This window comes from Monopterus albus, unplaced genomic scaffold (assembly GCF_001952655.1).
Source record: "Monopterus albus unplaced genomic scaffold, M_albus_1.0 scaffold7.1, whole genome shotgun sequence".
Lineage (NCBI taxonomy): Eukaryota > Metazoa > Chordata > Actinopteri > Synbranchiformes > Synbranchidae > Monopterus > Monopterus albus.
This window is the reverse complement of record NW_018127887.1, coordinates 5,073,856-5,088,386: the sequence shown is the minus strand read 5'-3', so window position 1 is coordinate 5,088,386 and position 14,531 is coordinate 5,073,856. Positions and strand designations below refer to the sequence as shown.

General features: G+C 40.7%; 2 protein-coding genes across 5 annotated transcripts in view; one reads left to right on the top strand and one right to left on the bottom strand.

The window, feature by feature from the left end:
- The window catches only part of sv2 (synaptic vesicle glycoprotein 2), an 8,347-nt gene extending 5,447 nt beyond the window's left edge, over window positions 1-2,900 (bottom strand). The window contains exons 1-7 of the mRNA XM_020622503.1: window positions 2,776-2,900; window positions 2,096-2,194; window positions 1,658-1,819; window positions 1,036-1,198; window positions 669-790; window positions 108-271; window positions 4-32 (exon numbers count right to left, since the gene is read on the bottom strand). Coding sequence (XP_020478159.1) covers window positions 4-32; window positions 108-271; window positions 669-790; window positions 1,036-1,198; window positions 1,658-1,819; window positions 2,096-2,194; window positions 2,776-2,875 — 839 coding nt within the window. The 5' untranslated portion in view covers window positions 2,876-2,900. The remainder of the gene's footprint in view (window positions 1-3; window positions 33-107; window positions 272-668; window positions 791-1,035; window positions 1,199-1,657; window positions 1,820-2,095; window positions 2,195-2,775) is intronic.
- snx1a (sorting nexin 1a) lies at window positions 2,778-14,515 on the top strand. Of its 4 annotated transcripts, none has more exons than XM_020620991.1 (16): window positions 2,778-2,861; window positions 3,219-3,362; window positions 5,441-6,383; window positions 7,301-7,437; window positions 7,725-7,791; window positions 9,181-9,224; window positions 9,471-9,612; window positions 9,711-9,789; window positions 9,898-9,973; window positions 10,250-10,363; window positions 10,787-10,880; window positions 11,031-11,236; window positions 11,916-12,059; window positions 12,778-12,858; window positions 12,939-13,010; window positions 13,249-14,515. In XM_020620991.1, exons 2-16 carry the CDS (start codon window positions 3,234-3,236, stop codon window positions 13,297-13,299), a joined length of 2,379 nt encoding a protein of 792 aa, XP_020476647.1. In that variant the 5' UTR covers window positions 2,778-2,861; window positions 3,219-3,233; the 3' UTR covers window positions 13,300-14,515. The 4 variants fall into 4 exon arrangements, with proteins under 4 accessions (XP_020476647.1, XP_020476663.1, XP_020476655.1 ...); XM_020621007.1 differs by having other exon boundaries at window positions 2,789-2,857; XM_020620999.1 differs by lacking the exon at window positions 2,778-2,861 and adding an exon at window positions 2,998-3,083.
- Window positions 14,516-14,531: the final 16 nt, after the last annotated feature.

Here is a 14,531-nt window from a genome sequence, read left to right as displayed (position 1 = left end):
AACACACACACTGCCTCTTTCTCTCGACCAACCTGGCAAAGACGGTAAAAACAGATAAGAAGAGAAAGCACTTGGTAAAGTCTAGCACTACTCTGGCATCTGAATACCTCCATGAGGAACTTGGGGCTTTCAGGCATGAGCAGCTTGAAGAGTAGGGCTGAGGTGAGGCTGGGAACAGAGCAGAGCACCACAAACAGTCTCCAGCTTTGGAAGTCCAGCATTCCCAAAGAAAAATGTGCCCAGGTGCTTGGAATCACCAGCCAGGCCAGACCTGCAGAGAAAAACACACACAGTTATTAATAAACACATTTTCTATTTCAGAATTCTGTACTTTCTCTTATTTTGAAAGTACCTTCCAAGGAAATTAATGCTGTCATCCCCAAAGTTTATTCATGCAAATCTCTGTGTTAGACTGGTGTATCAAAATGATTTAAAAAAAAAAGATAAATAAAACAAAACCATCTATGAGAAAATGTGCTGCTTGGCTTGCATAACAGTAGTACAGATGTAAATGACCCTTGTCCAACATTTCATTTCAAGACCGGATACCCTGGATATGCTTTCTGTTTGCCTCAAAAATATAATGTGCTAAATAATAAACACAACACATTAGCATGTGAGCTGACAATACACTTGCAGCGTTTTTAGGAATTTATGTTTGTTCCCACCTGCAGCCAGGATGTTTCCTGCCATCCAGAAGGTGGCCAGAGCGCTGATCATTGCCCCTCTCCTCAGGCGGGGCATAAACTCTGAGAAGTACGAGAAGATGACAGGGATCGACCCGCCAACACTACAAAAAGGGGTGCGGGATAAGCTGCTAATTTACTTATTTGTTTGACTTGTTGTGTTTTGCATTCACCCTTAAATCACAGGAAAAAATGGATCGGCAAATATTTTCATAATCTGTTAATCCTTTCAAACTGTTTTTTTCTTTTCAAGCAAAAATGCCACACATGCTCTGGTTTCAGCTTTTTCACTGTGAGGATTTGTGACTTTTCTTTGTCATGTATGATAGAAAACAAATCATATCCTCACCCGATGCCACTGATGAACCGCAGTAACAGGAAAAGCCAGAACCACGGAGCTGTACTGGCCAGACCTCCAAACACCCCATTGACTGCTAGCGATAAGACCAAGACCTCGCGGCGCCCTCTCTGGTCAGCCAAGTATCCCCACATGTAGCCACCCACCATCATGCCTAGAAAAGCGGGATTAAGAAGATGACTGAGTAAAGTCAGTACATCGTTTCTTTCCTGGCTGCAACCTTGTGTTAAATTCAAGGGTTTTTAATAGTTTATTTCCTGGAATAAAAGTTATTTTATGTGTACTAATCAAACTTTCTGAAATAGGTTTGGTCTTGTACCAAAACTTTGTGACTTGATTACATTCATGTGTGGATGATGCCTGCTAAGCTGAAGTAAACTAGCATAGGAGGACAGGCTTAACAAAAATGTTAGATACATGCAACAGGCTTCCTGGTGTTAGCATCAGCAAGCTAACATGAGGACATATTAGAAGTTGGAGAGAATGCCAACACAGGGGGGAATTGGATGCAGTATAAAAAGGAAGCAGAGGTCTGGCTAGTTATCTGGTGAGCCATCTGAAATGTGCACTTTCAACATGTAACACAAATAATTAATAAATGACTGTGATTCACCAAGGAAAATGCTGGCAGTCAGCAAGCCCTTGTCTGAGGAGCTCAGCAGCAGATCGCAGCGAGCCGTTGGCAAGAGGAAGGACACACAGAGGATCTCCACAGCATCGCTGGCATTGGCCCAACCACACACCACCAACAGCAGCCAATGGAACAAACCAAAACCTGAATAAACAAAGACAGACGTTATCTGCTATTGAATGCGGACAAGTCTAACGTGGCAGAAAGTGAGTTGAACTCTTGCTATTTATCTTTGTGTGTTCACTGCCAGTGCTGGGCCAAAACATTGTTCTTCTGTTTTATTAAAAAAAACACACACACACACACACACACACACACACAAATATCATGTGGATGATGCATTTTTCAGCTAAACAAACCATTTTGAGTTTTACAGGCCAAAGTCAGAAGTAATTATAAAACCATCCAACTGTAAATTACCTGCTTTCTCTACTGCCTCCTCATATGATAATCTTGTCTGAGCACTCTCCCCGGCTTCACATTTCATGTTTGATGTGCTCCTGTCAAAAATAATTTCACCTACAAAGCAGAAACGCAAGCAAATACATTAAGTGAACCTGAAGCTCAAGATGCAAAAGATATTTAAGATGTTACAGTTCCTCTGGAGATTTTTTTTTACTTTGCTGTTTGCATATTAAGCCACAAATTAAGTACAAAAGTACTAACACTCAAAGCACTCATTATGTAGAATGGCATATTTCACATTAATAAATATCACATTAGTGGGTTAGAATTATTGCTGCATTATTGTGTAGTTCACTTTAATATTGCACCAGGTGCAGATGGAGCTAATTCTACCTTCTAACCTTAGAATTTGAATTTCCCACTAGGGATCTATAAAGTCTTATGATTATATACTGTATACTTTTTTTAAATTAATCAGATCCTGAAAAGTAACTAAAGTTATCAAAAATACAACTTAGTGGAGGCATTATTATTAATTTTATTTTTGCTTTAGTTACTTTGACTTTAAAATGTAGGAGTTTTTCTTGAGTGTGTTTACAGTGATGTAGTAGTGTTTCTACTTTAGTAAATTATCTGAACACCGTTCCCAATGCTCTGCAGTTAAAAGTGAAGACAAGTCGTGACACTACTTTTACCGTCATCATCCGAGACCAGCGCGTTTGGCTCCAGGTGACCTCGGCTGAGAAGAAGCGGCCGTCGCGCCTCCTCATCTCCGTTGTGCGTGAGTCGAGACATCCCCTAAAAGTCGGAGGTCTCCAATATGAGCTAACTTCAAGTCCTGTTCCGTGTTTACTGCATCTGACCCATAACTGCCTGGCTAGCTAGCACTGCCTGAAGCTAACCTGACGAGAATAAGGAGGATCAGGAAGTAAAGAGACAGCGGCGGTTTGCACGCCCCAGGCGTCCAAGTAGCAGCAGCTTGGTTTACTTTCAGAGTCCAGAGGTGAACGACTAGCACAGTGTGTCGCAGCAGCGCTTTAGCCTCCCACGAGCAGCGTTAGCAGCTAACTAAACGAGATAGGTCTGTCTGTGGCGAGCAGTTGACGTTACCTTCTCTTGTGTTTTTTTTAAAAAAAAGAAAAAAGGGTTGAAGATGGCGACCGACTCGGAGCGCAGTCCTCCTCCGTTCCCGGACTCCGAGGACCAAGATCTGCTTGACCCTGAAGAAGTCGAAGGCCGAGACAGTGATGAAGACGACGGAGACGACTTCTTCATGAGCGCAGTATGTATCAGTGGAGCTGACCTGAATTACACGGCTAGCTAACTAGCCTCTGATTTGGCTAACTGGCACGTAACCTAAGGAAGATACTGGTTAGCTAACTACACCGAGGGAAGCTAATGAGACACTTTCAGCAAGTTTGGCTTTAGTTTCTGGAGCTGGTGACTACCATTTAACTGGTTTAACTGCATACAAACCACTAAGAAAATCATGTTGGCATAAGCAACTGTCATGTCAGATAATACTACACATGGTATTTCCTGCACCTGAAGCTGTACGGAGATTTTTGTGCTGAGAATCCGACGTATTTCTCGTTTTAAATATCTTGTCGTGATCGTTGGCACAGCTTTAAAAGCCCGTGTTGGTATTTATTTCTTACCAAAAGTTGCAACGTGAAGTCCCGTGTGGCTGTTCAGGTCAATCAGGGATCGATATAATTGTTGATCACTGTTGATTAATTGTTTCGTGCATTTTAAAGCAGTAGTTATTTGGGTGACTAATTGATTTGGCCAGGACAGAACATTAATCTGCAGCCAAGGTGTTTCTGGTTTCTCATATTTGAGGATCTGATGCTTTTCATTGTCACACATGATAGTAAAGTGACTTTCTTTTGGATTTGGTCTGTTGGTCAGCAAAACAAGATGTTAGAAGCTGCTATTTTTAACATCTTTCTGGTCTTTTGTCCAGACAAAATAATAGATTAATTGAATGATTAAGAGTTAATGATTAAGTTCTATCAAAGTTTCAAGCAAAAAATATTAAAATGATGCCAAATACTCTCTGATTTCAGACTCTCAAATGAGAAGATTTCCTGCCTTTCTTTGTCATATGTCATTGTGAACAGTTAATATTTGGGTATGTAGTCTTCTGATTAAACAATGCTAAGATATTTGAAGATTTGATGTTCAGCTCTGAAGCTGTGGCAGGTATTTTTGATAGCTAAGTGATTAATTGATCATTAGTCCACACTAATCTACAGTGAGGTGATTCATTAATTAGTCGATGGACAGACAGTTAATTGGCAGCTGTGATTGTAATCAAGTATTTAAGGAAAGTATTTTTCAAAGAAAAAAATGCAAAACGTTTTCAGCTGAGGATTTGTTGCTCATCTTGGTTTTACACTGCAGTAAATTGAATGTTCTGGGAGTTTGGATTGTTTGTTTGATAACATGAGACATCTGATGAGATGCCACTTTGGGCTCCAGGATGTTGTGATGGGGTTTGTGATCATTTTCTGATGCTTTATTGACCCCGTAATAAAAATAGTCATCAGCATTATGGTTACAGCTCTACTTTCTAATATAGTTTCTATACAGTTAATTATATGTGGACTATGTTTGTACAAGGTATCTCTGAGATTTCTAAACCTTTCCCTCCATTATATTAACTTGCACAAAAATCTAAAGGTGTCCTTTTCAGGAGCATTTGAGTGTGCATACGTTTTGGCCAGGTGTAGGTAGAGTAAGCAGCAGTCAGATTATATCAGTGTGCAGGGAATAATGTCTGTGTGGTTTGACTGTGAAAACTGAAGGTGCTCATGTTTATCAGTGGGTTAAAATTCAGACTCTTTGACTGAGGAACGCTGGCTCAGGCAGTCTGCTGTCATGTGAGTCAGCTGTGGTCACATGGTTAGAACCCGGATGTATTTACACAAAGGTCAGTCCAGTGAACAGATTGGAAAGTTGCTGTCTTTGATTTTTTTTTTTTAAGAGGGCTGGGCTCAACTGCTGCATGGAAAACATTACTTAGCAAGCGTGACTGTTACGTTTAACAGAGCCTGCAGCTGAAGTCATGTTTGGAAATGCACCAGGTAGCATCCATTAGTGGCTTCAGAGTAACCTTCCACATGTTAATCAGCTCATTATTATTCACTCTGGCCTTTAATTACACAAGTGGTGATTTGTTTAAACCTTGTTTTTACTGATGTACTGTGTTAAGAATTTGTTTACTTAATGTTACTCATTGTGATAATTAGCAAGTACACCCAAAACCTGTGATCAGACTGAGAGACATTGTTTCTTTAGCCAGGGTGAACTAAATAATGTTAATAAATTCTTTTTCCCTTTTCCCCTGTTTTCCAGAACAACCCTCCAGTGACTAAAACGGACACCACGCTGCCACCCAGTGATGTTTCAGTGAAGCCTCCCACTGACATCATGAGCGGTCCTTTAATCGAACCCATCAGCAGCCAAAGAGAAAATAAACCAGTGAGTGAAATTGTCCGTGAATCCTCGGATGAGTTCGTCAACCTGACAGACAGCGTAACTGAAGCTGCTGCTGACACAGTTGCAGCTGGAAGCATCGTTAAAGCTGCAGCAAAAGACACAGCTGGAGTTTTAGATGATCCCTCAGATGATTTTGTCGACTTACTGGGAAGTGAAACCAAGGAACTGCAAGAGGAAGTACTGGTGGCAGATGTTACTGTTAAGACAGCACAGGAAAGTGAGGTGTCCAGTGTTGCACATCCACCTGGTATTGGGAAACAGGAAGCAAAAAAAAACTCCACTGCTCAAGTTATTGACTTCAGCAGTGGTTTGTCAGCCAGCAACAGACACCAGCCGCTTGGAGCTGATAGAATTGGTGACCCTTTGGTTGACCTCCTTAGTGATGCTCCACCTGCTGCACCACCCGCTGCTGATGCCAAAATACCAAGCAGGGCAACAGTCGATCTATTCGAGGATGATGGAAGTGACTGGTTTACAGAACCACGGCAGACAAAATCAGCCAAGCAGCCACAGAAAAGCCTCTTCAGTGAACCTGATGAGGATCTGTTTGGTGAGCCGCTGGGTGCCTCCTCGAAGAAGACCATCAATAAAGAGCCGAAGGACAAATCTGTGTCATCCAAAGCTGCTCCTAATGATGGTATAAACACAGGTGGGCCTCTACAAAACAGCAGTTCTGCAGAACCTGCTGATATCTTCACCGAGGAAGCCATCACTACAGCACCCAGCATCAGAAACGCCAGCACTGTCAACCCCAAGACCAACGGAGCCCTCTCGGAAGAGGACCCTGACATATTTGCTGGTAAGTCCTCGATTTTTATTCTTTGGTTATATGATCAGGCCTTTAGGATTTAGTGTTATACTGAGAACATGCGTAACAAAGGGAGTGCTCACACAGGATGTATTTGGAGCAGTAAATTCAGACATTTGGGTGTTTCAGTTCATCTGGACATATGAGACCAGTTACATTCATAGATGGATGGATTATGAGCCAAAGGGCCCCAGGGCCCCCAAGCCATATTTTGTCTTTTGGTTGTTTTGCATCGCTTTGCTGTTATTCTGTGGTGCTTTGTGTCTCTTTGCCATCAGTCTGCTCTGTTTTCTGGTTGATTTGCACCTATTTATAGTCATTTTGTGCCTTTGTGTTTCTTTCTCATCTGTAGGGGATAGTTGTCTCTGGATGTTTTGCACAAAAAAGCTGTTCAACAGGAGCAAAAAAACACATGCAAAAAGTAGCAGGGCAAAGAAAAGTTGCACTGACTTTTTTTTGTTTTAATAAGAATTGTTAGTCTGTTCAGATTATAGCGAGGGATGGTAGAGGGGACATGACATGGAGCAAAGCTCTATCGGACATTGCCATCTAGTCCATCATGGATAACAACAGAAGCAGAGTCACATTCTGTTCAAACATCAAAGTCAAAACCAAAATAAAATACATATAAAAATCACCTATCTGTGCTTTTACTGTACCCAGATGTATATCACAGTGTTTTATTTGTCAGTGTTTTGTTTTTAATGTAGGTGTAAATACAAATGTTATCATTCAGAATCTGTAAATTTGCCAGTTTTGACAAATGTAATGGACATTTTCTGCAACGCTGACAGGAGGATGTAAACACAAAGACATACTTGCTGTATAATAAGGATAATAACAGTGAACACCTGTCTACACGTCAGTTCAGCATGTGATGACTCCAGTCTGGTTTCTTTCTTCTCTAGCAGACGCCACAGTGGAGCTTTCGCTCGACAGCCCACGTAATGAAAGAAAGAAGGAGGTGACCAAACCATCTGCATCCAACCCCTCCCTGTTGACCGCTGCCAGCCTGGCCAAGCCACAATCTGAAACCTTGGAGGAGGTACATTCATATCCTATCCCAGAGTGAAATCTCTAGTTTGACTGCAACACTTTGAGCTTTCTATTTCTGCACACCCTTTTATTTATTGCCAGGTTCCCTGACATATTGTAATTTAATAAAGTGGGAAGCATAAGGAAGTTATAAGCTACTTTTTGACCAATTTAATATCCCACAAGGACAAACATGCTCTGCCTCTTTATAGAAGCTGTTCCAAGTTTTACAAAAATCTAAATTCTGCTGTAATTGTGACTGGAAATCTTTCTGTTTCTGTTCAATATCTGCCTCAGTTGGAAGAAGAGGAGCAGGAAGACAAATTCGACATCGCTGTGTCTGTCAAAGATCCTGAAAAAATAGGTGAGATTCATTTTTAATAAATATGGAGGTGACTAAGTTCATTGTAACAAAGGAACAAATTGATTTGAGCAACATCAACGTTAAACAAGCAAAGGTTATTCTGAGGTGTTCGAGTCCTTGATTTAATATTTGAAGAAACCAAGAAGAAGAGACTAGTGATAAATTACAGTTAAGCCAATCCACATGCAGCTTGACTTAAGTAATGCTTTTTATGTATGTACAGTGTTATGCAAAAGTTTAGGCACCCCTTGATAAATAACAGATTTTGGTGATTTTTTATTTGAACAGATGTTAACAAAGTTTCTCTTGGAAATGGAAAAAATACACAATATTTTCAGCAAACAGTGATGCATAGTTACTTCTTATGCCATAAATTGAACAAAAATAAAAAATAAAAACATTATTATGGCATGGTGCAAAAGTTTGGGCACCCTAAGAGTTCCAGAGTCTCAAAGTCTCTCACAAGGTTTCAGACCTTAATCAGCTCGTTAGATCTGATGCACAGCAACAGCTGTCATTGGTAAATGCCAATTTCAAAGCTGTACAAATACCTTGACTCTTCAAACCTTGTGCACACACTTGTGGACACCCAGCAACCATGGGTTCCTCTAAGCAGCTGTGTAAGACCCTGAAAATGAAAGTTATTGATGCCCACAATGCAGGAGAAGGCTACAAGAAGATAGCAAAGCGTTGTCAGCTTGCAGTTTCCACAGTAAGAAATGTAATTAAGAGATGGCAGATCAGGGGAACTGTGGAGGTCAAGATGAGATCTGGAAGACCAAGAAAACTCTCGAACAGAACTGCTCGTATGCTGGTCAGAAAGACAAATCAAAACCCCCATTTGACTGCAAAAAACCTGCAGGAAGATTTAGCAGACTCAGGAGTGGTGGTGCACCGTTCCACTGTGCAGCGATGCTTGCACAGACAAGGCCTTCATGGAAGAGTCAGCAGAAGAAAACCTTATCTGCGTCCCCATCATAAAATCCAACATCTGAAGTATGCAACAGGACATCTACAGAAGCCCGATGCGTTTTGGAAACAAGTGCTGTGGACTGATGAAGTTAAAATAGAACTCTTTGGACACAATCAGCAAAGGCATGTTTGGAGAAAAAAAGGAGCAGCATTTCATGAAAAGAACACCTTGCCAACTATTAAGCATGGGGGTGGATCTATCATGCTCGGGGGTTGTGTTCCAGCCAGTGGCGAAAATATTGTGCATTTTTTCCATTTCCAAGAGAAACTGTGTTAACATCTGTTCAAATAAAAAATCACCAAAATTTGTTATTTATCAAGGGGTGCCTAAACTTTTGCATAAGACTGTATATCAACTTGTGCCTTTTTGTTTTTGGTCCAATTTAAGTAAATGTTGTCTTTGTCTTTGTTCTTCAGGGGACGGGATGAACGCTTACATGGCTTACAAAGTATCCACACAGGTAAAAACTTTCTGCGTTACACCAGTTTACTTGATGTGCAGTTGTCCACTTATGTTTACTCATAACATTTGCACTAACACTGTGCAAGAAAAGGAAGTACTGGGCGGCGTATTGTAGGAGAAATGCCTGTGCACTGTTCTTGAAAGGCAAACGGATTACGTCAGTTTTCTAGTAGTAATTCACTGAACCTAAACCTGTAAAATCCAGTAACCCAAGACTTAAAGTGAAGAACACTGTCTGTTTCAGACCACACTGCCCATGTTCCGCAACAAGACATTTACAGTGAGGCGACGCTTCAGCGACTTCCTTGGCCTCTATGAGAAGCTGTCTGAAAAACACGGACCAAATGGCTTCATCGTGCCTCCGCCACCAGAGAAGAGCATTCTGGGTAGACTGACGGTTTTATACTTTTCTCTCATTTTCTCTGAAGCTGGAGCTGTAAATCTCATCTCGATTAGGTTTGAAAATAGATGCGGTCTTGCACAGGTATGACAAAGGTGAAGGTGGGGAAGGAAGACTCCTCATCTGCAGACTTTGTTGAGAGAAGAAGAGGCGCTTTGGAGAGGTAAGAGAAAACTAGTCCTCTCCCTCAAATCTGATAAAATGTCAACCAGATCTGAAAAGTAAAGGTGTTATGATGCTGCTTCGCTCACACCGTCTTTCTGTTTGGCAGGTATCTCCAGAGGGTGGTAAATCACCCATCACTTCTCCAAGACCCAGATGTCAGAGAGTTCCTGGAGAGAGAAGAGGTTAGCTGAAAACTGACCTGTGTGTCTCTTGCAGGCTTTTTGGTGCCTTTTTAGAAGATGAACAGTTTTTGCCAGACTCACTTAAAAATGTTTGACCATTAAATTTCCAAAGGACAGAACAGTTTGCCATTCACCATTACTGGATTCCTTTGGATAATCTGATGTTTTAGGATGTATTTAAGTGTGGCATTGACTGTTGGATAATCTGATGTTTTAGGATGTATTTCAGTGTGGCATTGACTGTTTTAAAGCAGCATTGTTTCTTTGTCTCTTTAGCTGCCAAGAGCAGTGAACACCCAGGCTCTGAGCAGTGCTGGCTTCATGAAAATGATCAACAAAGCAACAGATGCTGTCAGTAAAATGACCATCAAGATGAATGAGTCAGATGTGGTGAGTTCATGATGTGATTGCAAACAGAACACAGCACACAAACACAGTAAGCACACATGCCAACAAACAGGCAGGCACGGGCCGGTCACGCTGTCCAATGTGAGGCAACCAGTCGCACTGATCAAAGAGCCTATTTGTCAAAGGTTGGAGCATAAAATGGTAAGTGAGCTGTGACACTGATTTCCTCTCGCTCTGAGCATAATTTGCCACATACATGCGTAGACTGAACGTACCTCGAATAAGAGTAAATAAAATAAAGTTCATCTAGTTTATCTAATTACTGACCCATTGTGACTTAACATTATTTCTAATTTTTACAAAATTCTATTTATTTCTGTGATTTATTCTCAGTGGCAAAATAGTGGGATTTTAAACATGTAGGGGTCTTGATGTTGGAGTTGCACTAACTGTGTTTCACTGCAGTGGTTTGAGGAGAAGCTGCAGGAGGTGGAGGCTGCAGATCAGCAATTCAGGAAGCTCCACGCTCTCGTCGAGTCTCTTGTCGTCCACAGGAAAGGTTAATCATTCTTCCAACTGTGGTGAAAATGTAACAGTTTAAAAAGTGTATTGTTAGAGTTATAATACATGCTTTGAACTCTGTTCCTCATAGTTGTAGTCGGTGTTAATCCTTCAGTTGACATGAATGTTTCTGGCTCTTCCCCTACAGAACTGTCGTTGAACACAGCGAACTTTGCCAAGAGTGCAGCAATGCTGGGCAGTGCCGAGGACAACACCGCTCTGTCCCGAGCTCTGTCTCAGCTGGCCGAGGTGGAGGACAAGATGGAGCAGTTACACCAGGACCAGGCTGAGAACGACACCTTTGGCTTTTCAGAGCTCATCGCAGATTACATCCGCCTGCTGGGAGCCGTGAGGGTACTGAGAACATTTGTACTGAACTAATTCCTGGACAGCAGCATTAATTCTGCATTGTGAAAGACTCATTTCTCAAAGTGTTTAATTACAAAAAACACCCAGAATACTATAGTAACAGAAGTGCCTTCACTTTTTAAAGGTTAGGAGGTAATCTGAAGCCTCACTAAGTGAAATGAAAACCCCAGACAGGCTCTGTAGAGTTTTGGAGTATTTGTACTTTCTTACTGTGCTGGTTGACTACATCAACTACAATATAAAAATCCAAGACTTTGCATCTGTAACTGTGGCTCAGTATTTTAAGTAGTTAGCTCTGCTATTTTAATATAGTCCAGCTGGTTGTGTTGAGTCCCCATGAGGAAATCCCTTGACCAGAAACAAGATGTAATGCCAGTAAAATTACAAATTTAAGCCAAGATGGATGGGGAAATTGGTTCATTTTAAATACTGTGTAAAGGGAAGTATCACATTGTCTTAGTACTTTAATGTTGACTATGTTACCTGTGCAGCTCCACTCATCACTTCACTCACAATGCTACAGAAATCAAATAAAGCAGAACTTCAGTTAACAGAGCATGAAGGCTTGACATTTATTTTGAAAGATGTTTTGAACGGGGGCCATGTCTGCATGGATGACGTAAGTAGCCTGGCATAAACATGAAATGTTTGTGTGTTTGTGCAGGGGTCATTTGATCACCGGATGAAGGCATGGCAGCGTTGGCAAGACGCGCAGGCCGTGCTGCTGAAGAAGAGGGAGACTGAGGCCAAACTGCTGTGGGCCAACAAGCCAGACAAACTGCAGCTGGCCAAAGAGGAGATCACTGAGGTAACAGGCCCCAGTCGAACCCAGTGGGAATAACTGGGACGCTTGAAAGTGCTGTGGTTTGATGTGGTCTTTTCAAATATGAGGACAGCGTTTGAGTAATGAAAGAGCAGCTTCAATTACAGTTATCAGAAACAAATGACATGATGAAACTTTAGACAATAAATGCAAATACATTTTTTTTCTTTGATACAACAATGAATCAGTTTGTCCATTTGTTTAAGATCTTTAGTGAAAAATGTCACATTACAGTGCATTATACTCAAGAACGATGATTATTTTTCATGTTAATTGTCTTAAAATTGTTCCTCCCTTTGTATCTAATGGATGCTATAGAGGTCCAGTCAGATCAAGTAACAGTGAAATAACATTTGATTAGATTTTTTTTCTCTATTATAAATAACACATAGGAAACAATTGTACAAATATTCACAAAGAGAAACAACCAAAGCTGCACTTTCAAAAGAAAATTATCATTGGTAATAATTCAAAACTACAAATTCAAAATCCCAAATTTGCCAAATTTTGACTTTTAATTTAAACTAGACCCAAGTCAAATTACTGTAATAGGTATTTTACTGTTCAGCATAATGTTTATTTAGAATGTCCACTTTGACTTGACCATCACTATGATCATTTTAATCACTGTAAACCTATTTTTGTTAATATTCTGGCCCAGAGTCGCTTCCATGCAATTTAAACCTTTTCTTTGTGTTAACAGTGGGAAGCCAAAGTGACACAGTATGAAAGGGACTTTGAAAGAGTTTCAGCCACCGTGCGCAAGGAAGTCATCCGCTTTGAGGTACTGACGATTATTCTTTTTCTGTTGCTGGATGGTTTAAAATGTCACAAACATCTTCCTTTTTTTTAATTCTCTTACAGAAAGAAAAGACCAAGAATTTCAAAAGACAGATAATCAAGTACCTGGAGTCTGTGCTTCATTCTCAGCAGCAGGTGAGTTTCTCTCCAGTCAGATATGATACTCAATTTACAGTGATACAAAACAGAAAAGCAGCACATTGCCACATTTGAGTGAAAATTGAGATTTTTGGTGGGATAAATTAGTTAAATCAGTATCGAAATGAATATTTTTCTATCAGCTGTAGATCCAAATATTAACCATCTCTTGTCTGCCGGTTATGAAATAACCTGACACTGTTGTCTTTTTTTTTTTTTCCCCCTCCCCCTCCAGCTGATCAAGTACTGGGAGGCTTTCTTGCCAGAAGCAAAAGCGATCGCCTAATTGTCGAGCACCGGCCTTTTGGATAACAAAAACAGGCTGCCTTTTTCTTATACACTTTACCTCTTCTGCCTTTAAACCAAGGGAAATGTGTGCATTGTAAAAGGAGATACAATCAACCTGTTTTTTTTATCACCTCTAACATGTAGCTCTATTCTATTGTATTAACTGTATATTTTCATTTAACCTTCCACAAATATTTTCTTATTAGATGAAGAGTTTGCATATTTAGAGGTACAGACACACAAGGAGAGAAATTCTAGATGAAAGATTCCATTAATTCTCACAGGAGAAGGGAAATGAACTGAGTCCATTATTCTCAGGATTTCCCCTCAAGTGATCAGGAGCTCCTTCACATTAACCAGCAGTGGTTAATTCTTTACAGCGCGGCTGCTGCTCTGGGGACTTGGATGAAGAAAGTGTCCGTGTGTCCATCTTTTTAATCACTCAAAGGGATAAAATAACAAAAAAAGAGCACTTCCATCAGGTACATAAAGTACCACCTATGTTTTTTTTTTTTTTTTTTCCACTGACATTTATATTGCTCTTGATGCTGAGGGGCTGAAGGAGAAAGAGGCATTCAATGAACAGGGTGTATGGCTATGGTCAAGGGCTGCACTGTTCTGAAGGTGAAGCTTGTGGGTTTAATGCTTTAGATTTCATTTGACATTGTGCAAACTTCACTGTTGTAACTGTGCATGTCTGTGCCTTTCCAGTCAGAATGGTGTTTTGTTTCCAGACACCAAGTTAAATCCAGTTTGGGAGAAAGTTGTACACAGTTGTGGCCAGTGCAGAGGCTTGTTCAGCTCCATCCACAACAACCACTGTGACTTAACGAGTGTCATTGCTGAAGGTAAAGAACCATGCTGATGTTTAAGTCCATTTAATAGAAATCCTTTTTTTTTTAAGTCACTGTGAAGTTTTTTCCTACCGTGCAGTCAGCCTTTAGTGCCACTGCTGTGTGAACATCAAACTGCAGAGACTTGAAACAGATAATCCTCAAAGTGAACAGCATGTTGTTGTTACCACGGCCTTACCAAGCAATGATGACTAACTTTGAGGAAAACCCGTTAATGCAGACATGTTTTCACTGTATGGATTAGCGTTCTCAAGCATGTTTCAAGTCTCAGCAAGTAGTGAAAAAAACAAAGCAGTGTGTGTCTGGAAGGTTGGCTGCTGTTTTGAAATATGGTTGGTAATGTAAAAGAGCTGCCACTAAATATTTGCATTGGCCG